At 47.9% G+C, this 16,156-nt stretch overlaps 2 protein-coding genes across 2 annotated transcripts; one reads left to right on the top strand and one right to left on the bottom strand.

The window, feature by feature from the left end:
- The first annotated feature begins 4,100 nt into the window (after positions 1 to 4,100).
- Positions 4,101 to 6,285, top strand: LOC143336045 (kelch repeat and BTB domain-containing protein 11-like). Its single transcript, XM_076755882.1, has one exon. It carries the CDS (start codon positions 4,477 to 4,479, stop codon positions 5,671 to 5,673), a length of 1,197 nt encoding a protein of 398 aa, XP_076611997.1. The 5' UTR covers positions 4,101 to 4,476; the 3' UTR covers positions 5,674 to 6,285.
- Positions 6,286 to 7,923: 1,638 nt separating this feature from the next.
- On the bottom strand, positions 7,924 to 16,138 carry ccr6a (chemokine (C-C motif) receptor 6a). Its single transcript, XM_076755884.1, has 2 exons — positions 15,509 to 16,138; positions 7,924 to 11,195 (listed from the first exon to the last, which is right to left on the bottom strand). Exon 2 carries the CDS (start codon positions 11,187 to 11,189, stop codon positions 10,047 to 10,049), a length of 1,143 nt encoding a protein of 380 aa, XP_076611999.1. The 5' UTR covers positions 11,190 to 11,195; positions 15,509 to 16,138; the 3' UTR covers positions 7,924 to 10,046.
- Positions 16,139 to 16,156: the final 18 nt, after the last annotated feature.

Consider the following 16,156-nt stretch of genomic DNA (forward strand, 5'->3'; position numbering starts at 1 on the left):
CATCTGTCCTCCTCCTCCTCCTCTTTTGGACAAACGTACGCAAGTTTTTACTTCAGACAATCAAACACGGAAACACTGAAAGGTTTCTGTCTCTGTCTGTCTGTCTGTCTGTCTATCTGTCTCTGTCTGTCTCTGCTCAGTGTCTCTGTCTGTTTGTCTCTGTCTGTCTGTCTGTCTGTCTATCTGTCTCTGTCTGTCTCTGCTCAGTGTCTCTGTCTGTCTGTCTGTCTGTCTGTCTGTCTGTCTCTGCTCAGTGTCTCTGTCTGTCTGTCTGTCTGTCTGTCTGTCTGTCTCTGCTCAGTGTCTCTGTCTGTTTGTCTGTCTGTCTGTCTGTCTCTGCTCAGTGTCTCTGTCTGTCTGTCTGTCTGTCTGTCTGTCTCTGCTCAGTGTCTCTGTCTGTTTGTCTCTGTCTGTCTGTCTGTCTGTCTCTATCTGTCTCTGTCTGTCTCTGTCTCTGCTCAGTGTCTCTGTCTGTTTGTCTCTGTCTGTCTGTCTGTCTCTGTCTGTCTCTGCAGGTGACTGACTGAGTCTCTTCTTCTGCTCTGATCACTCTCTGTGTCCCTGTGGACTTCCTGTTTCCTCTCTTTGCTGTCTGACATCAGACGATGAAGACGTGTCTCCTCCTTCCTGCTGTCAGTGACACGATAACTTCATAAAGGCGATGTGGAGGACGTGCACAGAGTCTGAAAGCAGGCTGAGGAGGGAGACGGGTCCTCGTCTTCCATTAGCTCACACCTCGTTAGCATCGGCCGTCCTCGGGGTCCTAAACAGGCTCAGTGAAAACACTCCGTGTTACACACAGATGACCTTTGACCTCTGAGCGCTGGTTCCCATTTCATCAATCATTCAAGTCCCGATCATTCGTTTAAACAGAGGAAACAGGAGGTGCAGGAGGAGGAGGAGGAGGAGGGGGAGGAAGAGGAGGAGAAGGAGCTCATCAACAAACTACAAGACGAGACGGAGACGCAGGTTTGACACTGAAGACAAAGAGGACATTTCTGTGAGAAATAAAACTGAACTGTGTTTAAAGTGTCCCTGAGCGTCACGTCTGTTCAGACGCGTGGAGATGAACGAATGAACACATGAACAGACCAACGGATGAACACATGTACAGGTGAATGGATGAATACATGAACACATGAACGGATGAACAGATGAACAGATGAACGGATGAATAGATGAACACATGAACAGACCAACGGACGAACACATGAACGGATGAATGCTGTGAAATGAGCTTTGCTCCTCCTTCATGCTTCAGCAGGAGTAAAGTTCCTCCTGCAGAGACAGCGTCTGATTGGGCGGAGCAGAGCTTCGGGTCACCTCCACCTCGCAGCCGCCATGTTTGATTAAGACGCTGAAAGCTGATTGGTTCTGTAATTGAATCTAATTAAATGGCTCAGCAGTCCGGATCATTTCTCATTTGACTTTTCTCTCTGCAGAAGTTCATTCGAACGCTGATCAACACAATCAGAGCAGGAAGTCATGTTTCATTTCACAATAAAACCTGAAGTTTTTAATCAAGAACATCCAGATGATGAAGCCTCTGAGACACAAAGCACCAAACCTGATTTATTAAGAAATGACTGAGTTATTTTTACACTGAATTTGAATGTTCAGCCAATAAAAAGCGAATCAATGAAACCAATACTCAATGATATAATAGTACAGAATCAATCAGCACCAGAAACTTCACAGAAAATATGATCAAACACGTTTTCCTTTTCTCTTCAAATGCTCAGAAAACTGCACAGACTTTGGTTCAGTGGTTCGTTGGAGGAAACGGGGCCTCCGGGTCGTTTTCTCCTCTCGTGCTTGGCGTCGCCGCAGCTCTTCGGTTCACTTTCATCTGTCAGGTGCGATTTGTTTCCTCGTCAGGACGAATCGTGTTTGACTTCCTGCTGTTTGCTGTCTGTCGCTCAGGTGAACCGCTGACATCGGACGGCTGTTAATATTCATGGAGTCAGTGATGGAGTCTGCTGATAATCATCCGTCAGCTGTTTGTGACCTCCACCCTGCAGAGGACGTCTGTGGGACACATTTAGACCAGATCAGCCTGATGAAGGTGGACGTTCCTGTCAGAGGGTCCTTTAATCCGTCTCTTTGTGTTTCTGAGTCTTCTTGTTCGTCCACACGTCCACCAGATGTTAGTTACTGATTACTTCACCCGTTAAGACTCGACATGGAAGACGTGTGACGGCTGAACACTGAAGCCTCAGGATGAACACGCAGTACTGTTACTGCATCAGGCTGACGTTACTGCAGTACTGTTACTGCATCAGGCTGACGGTACTGCAGTACTGTTACTGCATCAGGCTGACGGTACTGCAGTACTGTTACTGCATCAGGCTGACGTTACTGCAGTACTTTTACTGCATCAGGCTGACGGTACTGCAGTACTGTTACTGCATCAGGCTGACAGTACTGCAGTACTTTTACTGCATGGATGAACATACTCTTATGTTCTTCCTTCAAACTTTGAAATTCGTTTGTTTATTTATTCAAAATCATGTGTCTGTGTTGTTTTGTTGTGGGGTTTTTTTTGTTTTTTTTGTTTGTTTGCTTGTGTTTGTTTTGTTTGTGTTGTTTGTGTTGTTCAGTCTCATCCAGGCTCAGTGCTCTGTGTCTCGCAGCCCTGCAGCGCCTCCTGCAGGTCACTGACAGACTGCAGCAGCTGGATGAGTTTGTGTTTTCGGATGTTTTTTCTCATCAAACTGTTTGTTTGGACTAAATTCATTCATGTTTCAGTCTTCAGCAGAGAGAGGAGAGAGAAACTACAGGAGCAACTTTCATCAGGAGACGCTGCTGTTCAGACCAGCCCCACCCGTCCCCCTTCAGCCCCCCATCAGCCCCCCATCAGGCCTCCATCACTGCAGCTCTTTTCATTTGTAGACTGATTTATTTCACAGATTTTTTTATTAATCATCAGGCACCAAAACATGAAGACACAAAGAAAACAAACAGAACTGATCTTGGCTCTGATCCTGATCCTGATCCTGATCCTGATCCTGATCCTGATCCTGATCCTGATCCTGATCCTGATCCTCAGACATGTTGGTGCTGCAGGTTTTCAGTGACTGGAGGACCCGCTTCAGGCTCAGCTGGAGTTTTACAGGTGAAAGAGCTCTGAGGTGTGATTCTGACCTTCGGACACGAGGCGGCGCCATTTGTTAAGAAATAAATCAGTTTGTCACTGACGTTTGCGTCAGCAGGTGAATCTTGATTTCGTTCTTCTGCTTGAATCCTCTTTTCTCTCAGCTTCTCGCTTATTTTCTGCCCTTCATGATTTAAAACTTGTTTTTTTTTCTCTCAGACTCTCGAACAGTTTCCTCCTCTTCCTCATCCTAAACCCTGAACGATCCTTCCGCTGTGTCTCTGCACTTCTTTACATATTTAATTCCGTTTTTAATCGCTTTATTGTAATTTTGGACTCTCTCTTAGATTCATGGATGAATAAAAAGTCATGAATAAATAATAAAGACTAGAATCAGTTCATCCTCTTGTGAAACACATCTGATGGAGAAAGAAACACAGTACATTCTGTCAAGTACTACACTTAGATACAATTTGGAGGTACTTCTAATTCACTCAGGATTTCCATTTGATGCTGCTTTAAACTTCTACTGCAGTCCATGTAGTACTTTTTACTCCACCACAGTTAATCAACGGAGTATTAACAAAGTATAATCAGCTCATCAGTGATGAAGTATTATTACTCATTAATCTCCAGCAGTAAATGAAGTCGCTGGATGAGCTCCAGCCTCAGCAGCCGCAGCATTAACCTGATGAACACATGAATCCAGTAAGATTTATGAGTCTGGACTGAGCCACTCTGCATAATGAGTACTTTTACTTACGTCAAGTGTATTTTGAATATGTGAATACTTGTGTACTTTTGCTTTTGAATGCACGTATTTCTCCACTGTGGTATTAGTACTTTTGCTGAAGTTCACAGTACTTCTTCCTCCTCTGCAGTCCAGCAGGGCTCTGGGTTCTGCAGCAGCTCATTGTTCCGCAGAGGACAGCGGGGCGCGCAGCTGCTTCCCCCCGTCCGCCTGCACAGTCAGAGGGGCGTCAACGCGCACAACACAGCGGCCAGTGTGGAGCTGCAGGCGGGGAGGAGGGACGCTTCACGCGGACACTGAGCGCCTTTGTGTCCGCAGACACCTCCGGGCTCTGCGGCGGGGGGCGCAGAGGAACCTCCCCGCACAGCAGGCGAGGAATCCCGGCTCTATCAGCCACCGCGCCCGCTGGAGGAGCGGAGGATGGAGGATCCGGAAGAGACGTTGATTAACCAAGAGACGGATCTGGTTTGTGTGTGAAGAGGAAGAAGAAAACTTGAAGCAACAGAGAGAATAAAGGAGGAGTGAAAGGGGCGTTTGTTGTAGGGAGGAAAGAAAGAAGTCTGGATCCTCAGACGCATAATTGTCTCTGGCAGGACCGGGATCGATCAGAGCCGCAGCAAATCCGGAACAAATGGATGCCAGCGAGGGCAAAGAGTCAGAAAGAGCCGCCGGGGATCTTTGTTCACACCTCGGCTCAGCAGCTGCAGAAATGTCGCAACAGATCAGCGCAGAAAACTGCTACGAGCTGCTGACAAAAGCCAAGAGCGAAGGCGCGGAGGGCGAGAAGGAGCGGCTGTACCGCTACATGAGCGACCACTACCTGCAGGTGCTGCGGACCCCCGGCGTGTACGGCCGGCTCACCGCGGGGGAGAGGGAGCACATCTTGGCCCGAAGGATGGAGGGCAGGAAGGTGCTGGCGGTGGCCGAGACTAGCGAGGTGTACGACCGCGGGGGGAGCCGGGAGAACAGCCGGCCGCAGAGTCCGCTGCTGACCGGCCCGGAGGACACCAACCAGCGGCGGGTGTTGTTCCTCCACCCGGAGCGCCTGCAGTGGGAGGAGCTGACCAGCCTGCCGGAGGAGATCCCGGCCAAAGGCTCCGGGTTGTGCACCATGTTCAACTACCTGTTCGTGGCGGGGGGGATCAGGGCGCACGGGGACGGCCGCTCCAAAGCATCGGACCGGGTCTTCTGCTACAACCCGCTGACCGGCGTCTGGAGCCAGATCCGCCCGCTGACCCAGCCCCGCTGCCAGCTCAGGCTGGTCTCCATGGACGGCTACCTGTACGCCATCGGAGGGGAGTGTCTGTTCGCGGTGGAACGCTACGACCCGCGCGCGGACAGGTGGAGTCCGGTGGCTCCGCTGCCCAAAGGCTCTTTCGCCGTTGCGCACGAGGCGACGTCCTGCGGCGGGGAGCTGTTCGTGTCCGGCGGCTCGCTCTTCTACCGCCTGCTGCGGTACGACTCCCGCCGGGACGAGTGGGAGGAGTGTCCGTTCAACGAGAGCCGTCGGCGGTCCACGGACATGGTGGCGCACCGGAGTCTCGTGTTCCGCTTCGACGTGGACCGGGAGCGCGCGGCCGTGAGCGTGTACAAGTACAACACTGTGGTGAAGGCGTGGCACGGCGGCGCGTCCTTCCCGCTCCACAACCCGCTGCCGTTCCGCTGCGCTGTCCTCGGGGACCGGATCTACTGCGTCAACCGGAGCCAGACGCTGCAGTTTGAGGTTCGAGAGGAGCAGGAAGGGTTCCTGCCGGAGGTGCTGCCCTCCCCGGCGGAGTCCAGAGGAGCCCTGGTGCCCTTTGTCCTCTCACTGAACCGGGACAAGTGACCTGTCCCTGCAGTCCGGACTGAGACTGAAGACTAACAAGTGTCTACTAACAAGTTGAAGCGTCTTCCTCAGATGTGCCTTTTTCTTTAAATTTCACCAAAACTTTTGTTTATTGGGAAAAAAAATGCTGTTGATGTTTTTCATTGTGAGATTAAACCTGCAGAGAAGAAGCAGAACATCTTGAGCTGCTCTCAGTCCAGATGTTCATCAGCCAGTGTTTCATTCAGAGGTTGCTGGAAGAGTCTGAAGCTGATTAATGATCACAGCTGATCGATCCTATCGATCCTATGGGCACAGCTTCAGCAGCTTCAAAGTAAATATAAGCAAGAACATCATTTATCTAAAGGTGGGTGGAGGTGAGGACAGTGAAAATACCTGAAGGCTGACACACACACACACACACACACACACACACACACACACACACACACACACACACAGGGTTCAGCCTTGAAAAGCTGTGTAAACTTAAATCCCACCAGCCCGACCTTCACCAAACATTAAAACAAACACACCCAGTGTTACCTGCGTGAAGTGTGACGTCATGGTTTCCCAGCCTGGTTCAGGTAGTTTTGGTCAGGTGTTTAACCTGTTTGTTATATTGGTGATAAGATTTCTTGTGTGATCAATGAAACTCTTTGACTTATTAAAGTAAAAGTCTCAAATGTTCAAATCTGTCACTTTGTTCATTGACCTTTATTTTGACAGGCAGAGCAGTTTCCTCTTCCTGTGACAGTTTAACACTGAAACACATCATCTCATGTTGGTATGCACATCCCTCACTACAGTCTAACGGAGCTGCAGTTTAACAGAGCTGCAGTTTGACAGAGCTGAAGTCTAACAGAGCTGCAGACTAACAGAGCTGAAGTCTAACAGAGCTGAAGTCTAACAGAGCTGCAGACTAACAGAGCTGAAGTCTAACAGAGCTGAAGTCTAACAGAGCTGCAGTTTAACAGAGCTGAAGTCTAACAGAGCTGAAGTCTAACAGAGCTGAAGTTTAACAGAACTGAAGTTTAACAGAGCTGCAGACTAACAGAGCTGCAGACTAACAGAGCTGAAGTTTAACAGAGCTGCAGACTAACAGAGCTGCAGACTAACAGAGCTGAAGTTTAACAGAGCTGCAGACTAACAGAGCTGCAGACTAACAGAGCTGAAGTCTAACAGAGCTGCAGTTTAACAGAGCTGAAGTTTACCAGAGCTGAAGTTTAACAGAGCTGCAGTTTAACAGAGCTGAAGTTTACCAGAGCTGAAGTCTAACAGAGCTGAAGTTTAACAGAACTGAAGTCTAACAGAGCTGCAGACTAACAGAGCTGCAGACTAACAGAGCTGCAGACTAACAGCTGCAGTGTTTTCAGTCTTAATGTGATTGAAACGTCGCCTCTTGATGATCTAAAAGCTTCACTGTGAACAGACTCATATTTCATGCAGTGTGACACACACACGCACACACACAGATTTAGTGCAGTGTGTGTTGTGTTACTCTTTGTGACGTTCATGTTGATGCAGTTCGTCGTCTTTTTTCACTCGTTCACTGACCTTCGGTGTGTTTCCTTTCCTGTGCGCTGACGGTAACACGTTCGTACCTCAGCTGGAACATCAGCTGCAGGTTTTCCTCATACTTGATCTGAAATCCCAGAACAAAACATCTCAAAGACAGAAGAGAAGAGACCTGAAACATGAAGACGAAGAGGAAGAAACAGTTTGAGACATTTACTGACATCCAGGTGTTTTTTGGTTCTGATGATTCTGTGTTTGACGTCTGTTCACTGAGTCCACCACAGGTGCAGTTCACCACCAGACGGTCGGTCGGTCCTGATGCTGGTTCAGGCTGTGACGAATGAAACCGTCTCTTCTCAGCGTCTCTGTGGACAGACGATTCCTTCCTCTGAGAGCTGCACAAACAAACTCTCACAGGATGCTGTTACCAAACTGACTTTAAAACAGCAGCTTCACCTGCTGCTCAAAAGTAGAAGACTCGTGTTTTCTGGCCACTGGGGGGCAGCAGAGCAGCAGCAAACCGTCCCACCCTCTTTTTAAACGAGTTAAACAATGGAGGCTCAGTCCGTGAGTCTGCCGCCTTGTTTTCTCACAGTTTTAACGTGACGAAGATCAGACTGAGTCTTCTAGTAGATCTGAAGAGTGAGACCTCGTCATTAATTCAACGTCCTCTGTGGACGGAGCGGTCTGGTGGACACGCGGGACTGCAGTGATGTGAACTGTTTGTTTTGAACATTAGAAATGAAAAACTGCTTGAATTCAAACATTTATTCTGTAATTAAAGAGAAACAGTCAGATGATGTCCTTCAGTTTGACACATTCAATGATACAAAAAATCAAACATTACTCAAATATTAGCTGAACAGGAAGTTTAAAGAGAATAAGAGCGGAGGATAATGACAGGAAGTTAGAAAATAAAATGTTTGATCAGCGACTGCAGGTCACAGACTGTCAGTGAGGACGCTCGTCTTCAGCACGTCCATTTCTGCATGAGTCACAGTTTGACTTCTGATGAGGGCTGGCCGAGCGGCAGCACCCAGTGCACGTGGGCGCCGCGGCGGCTTCACGTGGGAAACTTCGATATGAGGCCTGAACATGATGAGACTTCATGGACTGACTTCAGTGAAACTAGATCACATTTTATGGAGGAAATAACTCCACAAATGATGGACAGATAGCTGGTACTTTAGCAACAACTACAGCTAACTGCCATTAGCTGGTTAGCTAAGTTAGCCATGGAGCTAGCTGAAAGTGGGACTGTTGGAGTTTACACCTGCAGCACTGGAGCTTTGAACCCCCGGAAGGAGGAGGTCTTCAGGCCCGGGGCAGGGGGAGCTGTTAACAGGACTGCTAGCTGGACAGCTAACTGAGCTAACTAGCTAACAGCAGCTACAGTTAGCTTTACTCATTGCTAAAGTAACTGCTAACTGTGCATCAGAAAACAGAGTTGAGGCAGAGGAGCCAGAAGACATCAGAGTGAAAACCAGGAGAGATTTTCTGGATTAAATAGGATCCGGATCAGAATCAGAACTGCTGCAAAGACCAAAAAAGTGACGAGACATTCAGAGGAGTCTGAAACCTGAGCAGTTTACTCACAGGGATTACTGTCACACAGTTACTTCTAACACTGAAACATCAAACATGACAGAAGGATTGCGGGTCCTTCAAACCCACAGCTGATCCTCAGACTCCTTCAGAAGCAAAAACCTCTCAGCAGGCAAAAGCTCCAGTTTTTAATCCTGAAATTTATCTGATTAAGATTAAACCAAAGTTGCTGGAAAGTCCGAGCAGATCAGAGCTGGAAGTGACACAGCTTCACGTTCAGGGCCGAGACTGGATTAAAACAATCTGAGGTCATGTGACCCTGCAGAACAGCAGAAATAACGGAGGTTACAGTCAGACTGTTTTCTCTTCTGAAGGCCAGACTGTGAGGAAGCACTGAACCTGTTTTACACGTGTTGCCTGAACAGTTATCAGATCTCTAAATCTCTATTGACTCTTAAATACCACAAAACATCCACCACCTCTGTGAAAACCACGTATCTCCAGATCTGGTGTCTTTTTGAACTTTTCTGATGAACTTCCCTGTGAGGAGTTTGCATGTTCTCCTGGTGTTTGTGTGGTTTTCTGCAGTTTCCCTCCATCAGAAACATAAATGTTAGGTCAGTGCCCTGGACCATGGACCAGTTCCTGGACCCTGGACCCAGCCCACTGCTAATAATACTGAGGAAGAGGAGAACATGTAGACTCCTCACAGCGAGGCGCTACCCTGGCACCGACCTCTGACCTACGACTTCGGACAGCACAAAAACCGTGAAGGAAAAAAGGGGGAGTCATCAGTGATCATGATCCAGACAGCTCATGGGTGTCCTGTCAAAACCAGTTAGTACCGCACAGAGATCATTTCTAGGGGACAGTTAGACAAATCTTTGACAGCTCAGTCACCAGGTGGCCCTGAAGTCTTTTGAAAAACAGCTGGTGAACTCTTCAGGTTTGAATCAAAGCAATGTTTCACCACAGTTTGTGTTTGTCTCTAAACTGCGAGCAGTTCAGCCAAAGTCTCTTTCATTTCGGCAGTTTTTAAGTCCTGAAGAGGAAAAACTCTGCAGAATGTCACAATAAAAAAAGCAAGAAGTACAGGAAAGAAGACGGAGTAGCAAATTCTTGATTCTTATCTTAGAAATCATCTTCAAACCCCTCCATTGTATCTTCTGATGCCTGATTTGAGAACCACAGCTTGAAGCAACAAATGATGATAAAATGATTTACAGACTTCAGTCAGGTTTGGACTTTCAGAGGCCGACAGGCCTCCAGTTCATCTCCAGAGATCTTTGGATTTAGGAGAGAAGTTTCTGGTCCACATCAGACTGGCGGCCTCACATGGTGAAAGACGAGCCGTTGTCGCTGGAGCCGTCAACCGAGCGGCGAGTGGACACGTAGATTTCAGAGGTGACCCTGGAGAAGCGACGCGGGGCAATGTACCTCTTCCCCAGACACCACAGGTCCTGGATGATCCTCCTGAAGTGGTTCCTGAACTTCACCCCGACAAAGGCATACAGCACCGGGTTCAGGCAGCAGTGCAGGTAGGCAACGGTCTGCGTCACCGTTTTCGCTACATGCAGGGCGTCCGAGGCTTCACACGACTGCTGCTCGAACATGTTGATGGTGTCGTAGAGGAGCGTCATGTTGTAGGGCAGGTGGCAGGTGATGAACACCACCACCACGACCAGCACCACCCGCACTGCCTTGTGCCGCTGGAAGTTTCTGGCTCTCAGCAGGGTGACAATGATGGCGCTGTAGCAAAAGACCATGATGACCAGCGGCAGGAAGAAGCCCATCGCCAGCTGGGTGCTGGGGACGGCCACCTTGGTCTTCCAGGCCGTGGTGCTGTCCATGAACCTGAACTCGCAGACATACTGAGGAGGCCTGGAGGTCTGATTTTTCTCTTCCTGCTCATTCAAGAAGACTTCCTCTATGTGCGATGGCTCATACCAGTTGTAGAAGTAGAAGGTGGGGACGGACAGCAGTAAGGCGGAAGCCCAGACGATGGTGCAGATGAGACGGCTGTATGGCAGCGAGCGCAGTCTGAAGCTCCGGCGGGCCTGAACGATGGCGATGTAGCGGTCGGTGCTGATGCAGGCGAGCAGCAGCATGCCACTGTACAGGTTCATGCTGTAGGAGCCGCGCAGCAGCTTGCAGGCCACCGGCCCCATCGACCACGCCGACAGCTCGTTATAGACGATGAGGGGCAGCGACACCACAAACAGCAGGTCTGCGATGGCGACGTTGAGCAGGTAGACGTCGGTCATGGACTTGGTCCTCTTGTAGAAGGCGTAGGTGATGATTACCAGGCTGTTCCCCACAAAGCCCAGGATGCAGATGATGGAGTGGACGTACGGGCCGACCACCAGCTCAACGCTGTGGTTGTTCTGGAGAGAACAAGGTTCAGTCAGATCATATTCCCAATCACTGTCGTTGCAATATGACTGGTCGTACATGTCCTCCTGTGGGCTCGCCATCTTCTCCTATTGGAAACAAACAGCAGAGACAGAAGATTAAACGGTGATGAACACATAGTTTGAGGTCACTCTGCACAGAATGCAACCAGAACAGAAGGAAGACGTCGGCCTCCGGCCTGGTTCAGAGCAACGGGACTGAACATCGGAGACCAGGTAACCAAAGACTCCAGAGAGGCTTTACGCTGAGCAGGACACAGCCTTTGAGTTCACTTCCTTTAAATCTGTTCGAAACGTCTGTTTTACTTTGTCGTCAATTAGTTTGTTTCTAGCTTGAATTTCTGTCTCCTGCATGTTGCTTTGGGTCAACACAGTCACTTTTGGATTTTTCCTGAGAAATGTCTTTAAAAAACAGCAGTGACGTTGTTTTAGGAGCTACAGAGTCAAAAGTGTTTGTCTTTATCGATTTAAGGACAAATACACTGAAGTGTTCAAATGGAAGTCAAACAGCCTCAGAACCAGAACTCAGAGCGCCCTGAAGAGTCAACGTCTTCTGAACGTGTTCTGGCTGATACAGGATGTGTAGCTGTCACGTGACACGTTGATCACGTGTTCCCATGAACAGCTGAATGGAGCTTTGCTTTGAATGTTGCTGCTGCAAAGAACTATGGGACGGCATTGTTTGCTTTCCTTTCTAAAGGACGGTCCAGAGTATCTTTTCCTAAAGGAAGCACTGAATCAGCTTTCCTGAACCCTGACAACATTCAGACAGTTCTCATCATGGTGTCACTCAGATAGTTCAGGGTCAGTTCACTGAGTGAGGAAAAAACACCACGAGACCAAAAAGAACTTTCCCTCTCAGAGGTTTAATTCAGACCAGACCAGGTCTCACTCTGGACCACAGTGATCCAGAGATCCATCAGAAACACCAGTGACATGTTTTACAGAGTGAGTTTGGGAAAAAATGACAGTTTTTCACTTTGACTTTCTTCAGGTTTCATTGAGTCTGATGAAACACCACGACACCAAAGTACAGCAGATATTTAAATGAAGTGAAATGTCAGGAGGCTGAGGTTTGCTCTGCTGGTAAGAGGAGGTGAAGATGTTCCAGTTGTGGTGGATCGAGGTGTTCTCAGGTGTCTCAGCGCTCAGAGGAAGTTTGCAGAAAAGAGGTCAACTGAGTGTGAAACTCGGAGTGACCCAGTTCACGTAATGTGTGGTTTCTTCTGTTCTCTGAGGTTTTTTACATTAACATCGACTTACATCAGAGGCCGATGGCGCCTCGCTGCTCAAAACACTGTCAGAGCTTTTTAAGGAGATTTTTATGAATATCAGAGCAGGAAGGAGATTAGGAAACAAAGAGAGACGGAAAAAGAAAGAAAGTCTTTCGATTAAAATTATCATCGAGTTCCTGAAAGTCTGCAAGAAAAACGATTCACACCGACAACAATTAGTCCATCAATCAACCAATCAGACATTCAGATTGATGAACGCAGTGAGTCTGAAGCAGCGAGGCGCTTTGCGACTTAGGCCACTCGTCAGTGTTTTTGGTTCATTGTGACCATGTGATCACATGACTCAGATTTTATTGGAGATATGTGCTGTGAGTCCAGCTTCAGCCTTTAGCCTTGTTGTTAGCCCGTCAGTCCAAATAATCTGATGAAACACTGTCAAATGTGACACTCTGTGCTAATGTTCTGTACAAGTGTGTCGCCGCCAGGTTCGTCGTGTCTTTGTGTCCCCTGGAAACAGACCTGTCGTCTCTGCACGTGTTGTGTTTGCAGCTCGTGTCGACGAACTGCTGATTTTTCTTAACTTGCTCGTGCTTTGTCTCATTGCATGTGTTCCCAGAAGCTGCAGCATGTTGAGCTCTCCCAGCCACCGCAGATCCTGAAGATGTCACATGATGTGTTGTGAACGAGTGAAAGTGAAGATCAGCCAGGTCTGGTCTTGTCCCAGTCCGACGTCCGTCCCTTCAGACAGACGAGGTCCTGCCATCAGAGACGCGCTGAGGAGGAAGCGGCAGGTTTGTTCTCGACAAACTGATCCCACAAACTGATCTTAAAGGAGAAATAAACAGACTTTTATGAAAAGCCGACAGTTCCTCAAACGCCTCATGTTCCTGCTCTCTACTTCTGCTTGCCGGACACGATGAGGACTTCAGAGTGGACGACAGCGGCTCAGTTTGTCCCCTCTGACTTCCCTTATTTTAAATGTCAAACAAACAGCATTTAAGCAGCAAAGTCCATCAGGCTGAAGGCAGCGCTGATCAGCCTCAGCGGTCATCCTCCAGGTTTAGTGTGATCAGATCCAACCTGCTGAGCACGCAGGTGATCACAAATCAACATCCTCCTGGCTCATCTGTCAATGATCGTCCATTTTTTTGGTCTGGTTCAGATGAAGTCTTTCATTGTCACGCGGCTGTTTGTGGCCTTTTTAAATCATCAAGATAAATGAAACCAGCCTGAATGTTCAGGTGAGGTTCCTCACCTGTGACCTGAGCCTGTGTATGAACAGTCATCCAGTTTCTTTGTTCTTAAGAGACTCCAGACCTGCACTGACTTCACTGAGCCATGAGGGAGAATCAGAGCCATCAAACCTTCCACAGCTTCAGCTGAAACACAGACGGCTGTGAAGAAAGTGGTGCAGCCGTTTGAAGATGTTCAGTGAGGACCAGCTCAAACTGAAGAGCTGGACCAGAAGAAGGAAGCAGCTTCTTCTTCATCATCTGCATCTTCATCACAGAAGACTGCGAGCGTCACGGATGCTGAAGGGGTCAACGCTCAGCGTGAAGACCTGAAGGTCTGTGGACGTGTGAACAGACACGTCGTGTGAACAGACACGTCGTGTGATTGGACACATCTGTGGACGTGTGAATGGACATGTTGTGTGAACGGACACGTCGTGTAAACGGACACGTCATGTGAACGGACACGTTGTGTGAACAGACACGTTGTGTGAACGGACACGTCATGAGAACGGACACGTTGTGTGAACGGACACATCGTGTGAACGGACATGTCGTGTGAACGGACATGTGTGAACGGACACATTGTGTGAACAGACACGTTGTGTGAGCGGACACGTCGGGTGAACGGACCCTCTCAGTCATTGATCCATTCTGTGATTCTTATCGTTTCATTTGATCCCATTAAAGGAAAAGAAACGCCTTTTGACTGATCACTCGTGTTTTTAGAAGAACAGAACAAATCTGACAAATTCTGACCGACAGCTGTGACTGGATGCAGCTCACACAATAAACCCGCCGTGTCACCTGGACAGGTGTTTGCTCACCTGACACAGACACGTGTTACTGTGTACTAAAGGACTTCCTGTAAATCACAGGACTTCCTAAAGAGCTTTATCAGCTCCATCAGCTGATGGACGGTGTGATTACTGTGTGCACAGCTGACAGGAAGTAAAAGTATCATAATACCAAAATACTCTATTACAACTGACGGTCCTGCAGTCATAGGCCTACACGAGTAAAAGTACAGTGTTATCAGCCAAATACTTCATGTACTTAAAGCAAAAGTACTTGTTTTGGAGAAAATCCTCCTGATTGATCAGTTTGTTCATCCTGAAGCTTCAATGTTAGAGCAGGTGGAGCTGCTGCAGGTGGAGCTGCTTTCAGATACTTCATACACAGTTCGCTCATTTAGGATTAACACGATCATTCGATCAGTTATTGAAAGGAAAGATGCAGAAGTTTCGAGGAGAAAAGACACGACGAGAGCGACACAGTGATTTTACATGCAGGTCAATGACAAAACGTGTGATTTCATCTCGAACCATCTGATTGGTTAATGTATCGAACGTTAAGTTGTATTGATCACTTTGTGATGTGAACGAATCAAAGTTTTTTGACTTTATCGGTAAATCTGACGTTTCTCGGTTGTTCATGTGATTTCCTCTGGTGTCCTGATGCTCAGCGATGCTGTCATGTCTCTTTGTCTTCGGGTCACATGAAGCAGAAAACAGGCTGAAGCTGGAGTGACGGACGTGATGTGAACGTGTCTGAACACACCATCTTTTTAAAGTTCACATCCTGTTGACTTTCTGGACAAAATGAGACCAAAGGCACTCTCTGAGGACGACTGATGCTATCTGACTCATGACATCATGTGTTACTGATTCAGGTTACGTTTCCTCAAAATGAGTCAAAGCTGCTGGACGTCTGCGACAAAGTTAACCCGCTTCAGATTTCAGCTTAGATCTGGACTGAAACGACTCTTCAGCTCAAAAACTGACAGACTTCAACATGAAACAGGCAGGAGAGAAAAACATGAAGTGGACTGACGGGCAGAGATGATGTTTGAGGTGAGAGAGAAAGAAAGAGGAATAAAAAGAGAAAGAAAAGGATGAAGAGAAGCAGAACTCACAGCTCAGACGGTCGGTGGTGCTGCTGGTTTCCCTCGTGGCTCGAACAGGTGATGGTGGAGGTGAGACGGCTGCACGACATCGACAGAATGAAAACACTGCTGACAGGAAGGGGTGTGTGTGTGTGTGTGTGTGTGTGTGGACGAAACCTCTAATTCTCATCTTCCTCTTTCACACCCTCATTCTGTCTCTATGCCTCTAAAAACACTCTCAACGTTTCAACGTTTCTCTGAAGCTTTCATTCAGTTAAAAGCTCAAAAGTTCTGAAGACGAGACGAAGAAGATCGACACAAACTGACCTGAGAACAGCTCAAAGTCGATATATTTAATGTTTGAGCTCATCAGCTTCATTGATTTCTGTAAATATCTCTTATTGTGAATCTGATGCAGCAACACGTTTCACAGACTGAAAGATGTGGAACGCTCCAAAAACACCTGTTTGGAACATTCCACAGGTAAACAGGCTGATTGGTGACAGGTGAGAGGATCCTGATTGGGCGGCAGGGCGGGTGTGGGTGTGGTTTGAAGTGAAGAATCAGTGTGATGACTGTTTGTTGGTGAAATGGAATTTTTCTCTGAAGATTTCACGTCATCCTGAGACGTTTGTGTGAAATGTTTCATACTTAGCTTCTGGTTTTATTGGTTTATGT

This window comes from Chaetodon auriga, chromosome 18 (genome assembly GCF_051107435.1).
Source record: "Chaetodon auriga isolate fChaAug3 chromosome 18, fChaAug3.hap1, whole genome shotgun sequence".
NCBI lineage: Eukaryota > Metazoa > Chordata > Actinopteri > Chaetodontiformes > Chaetodontidae > Chaetodon > Chaetodon auriga.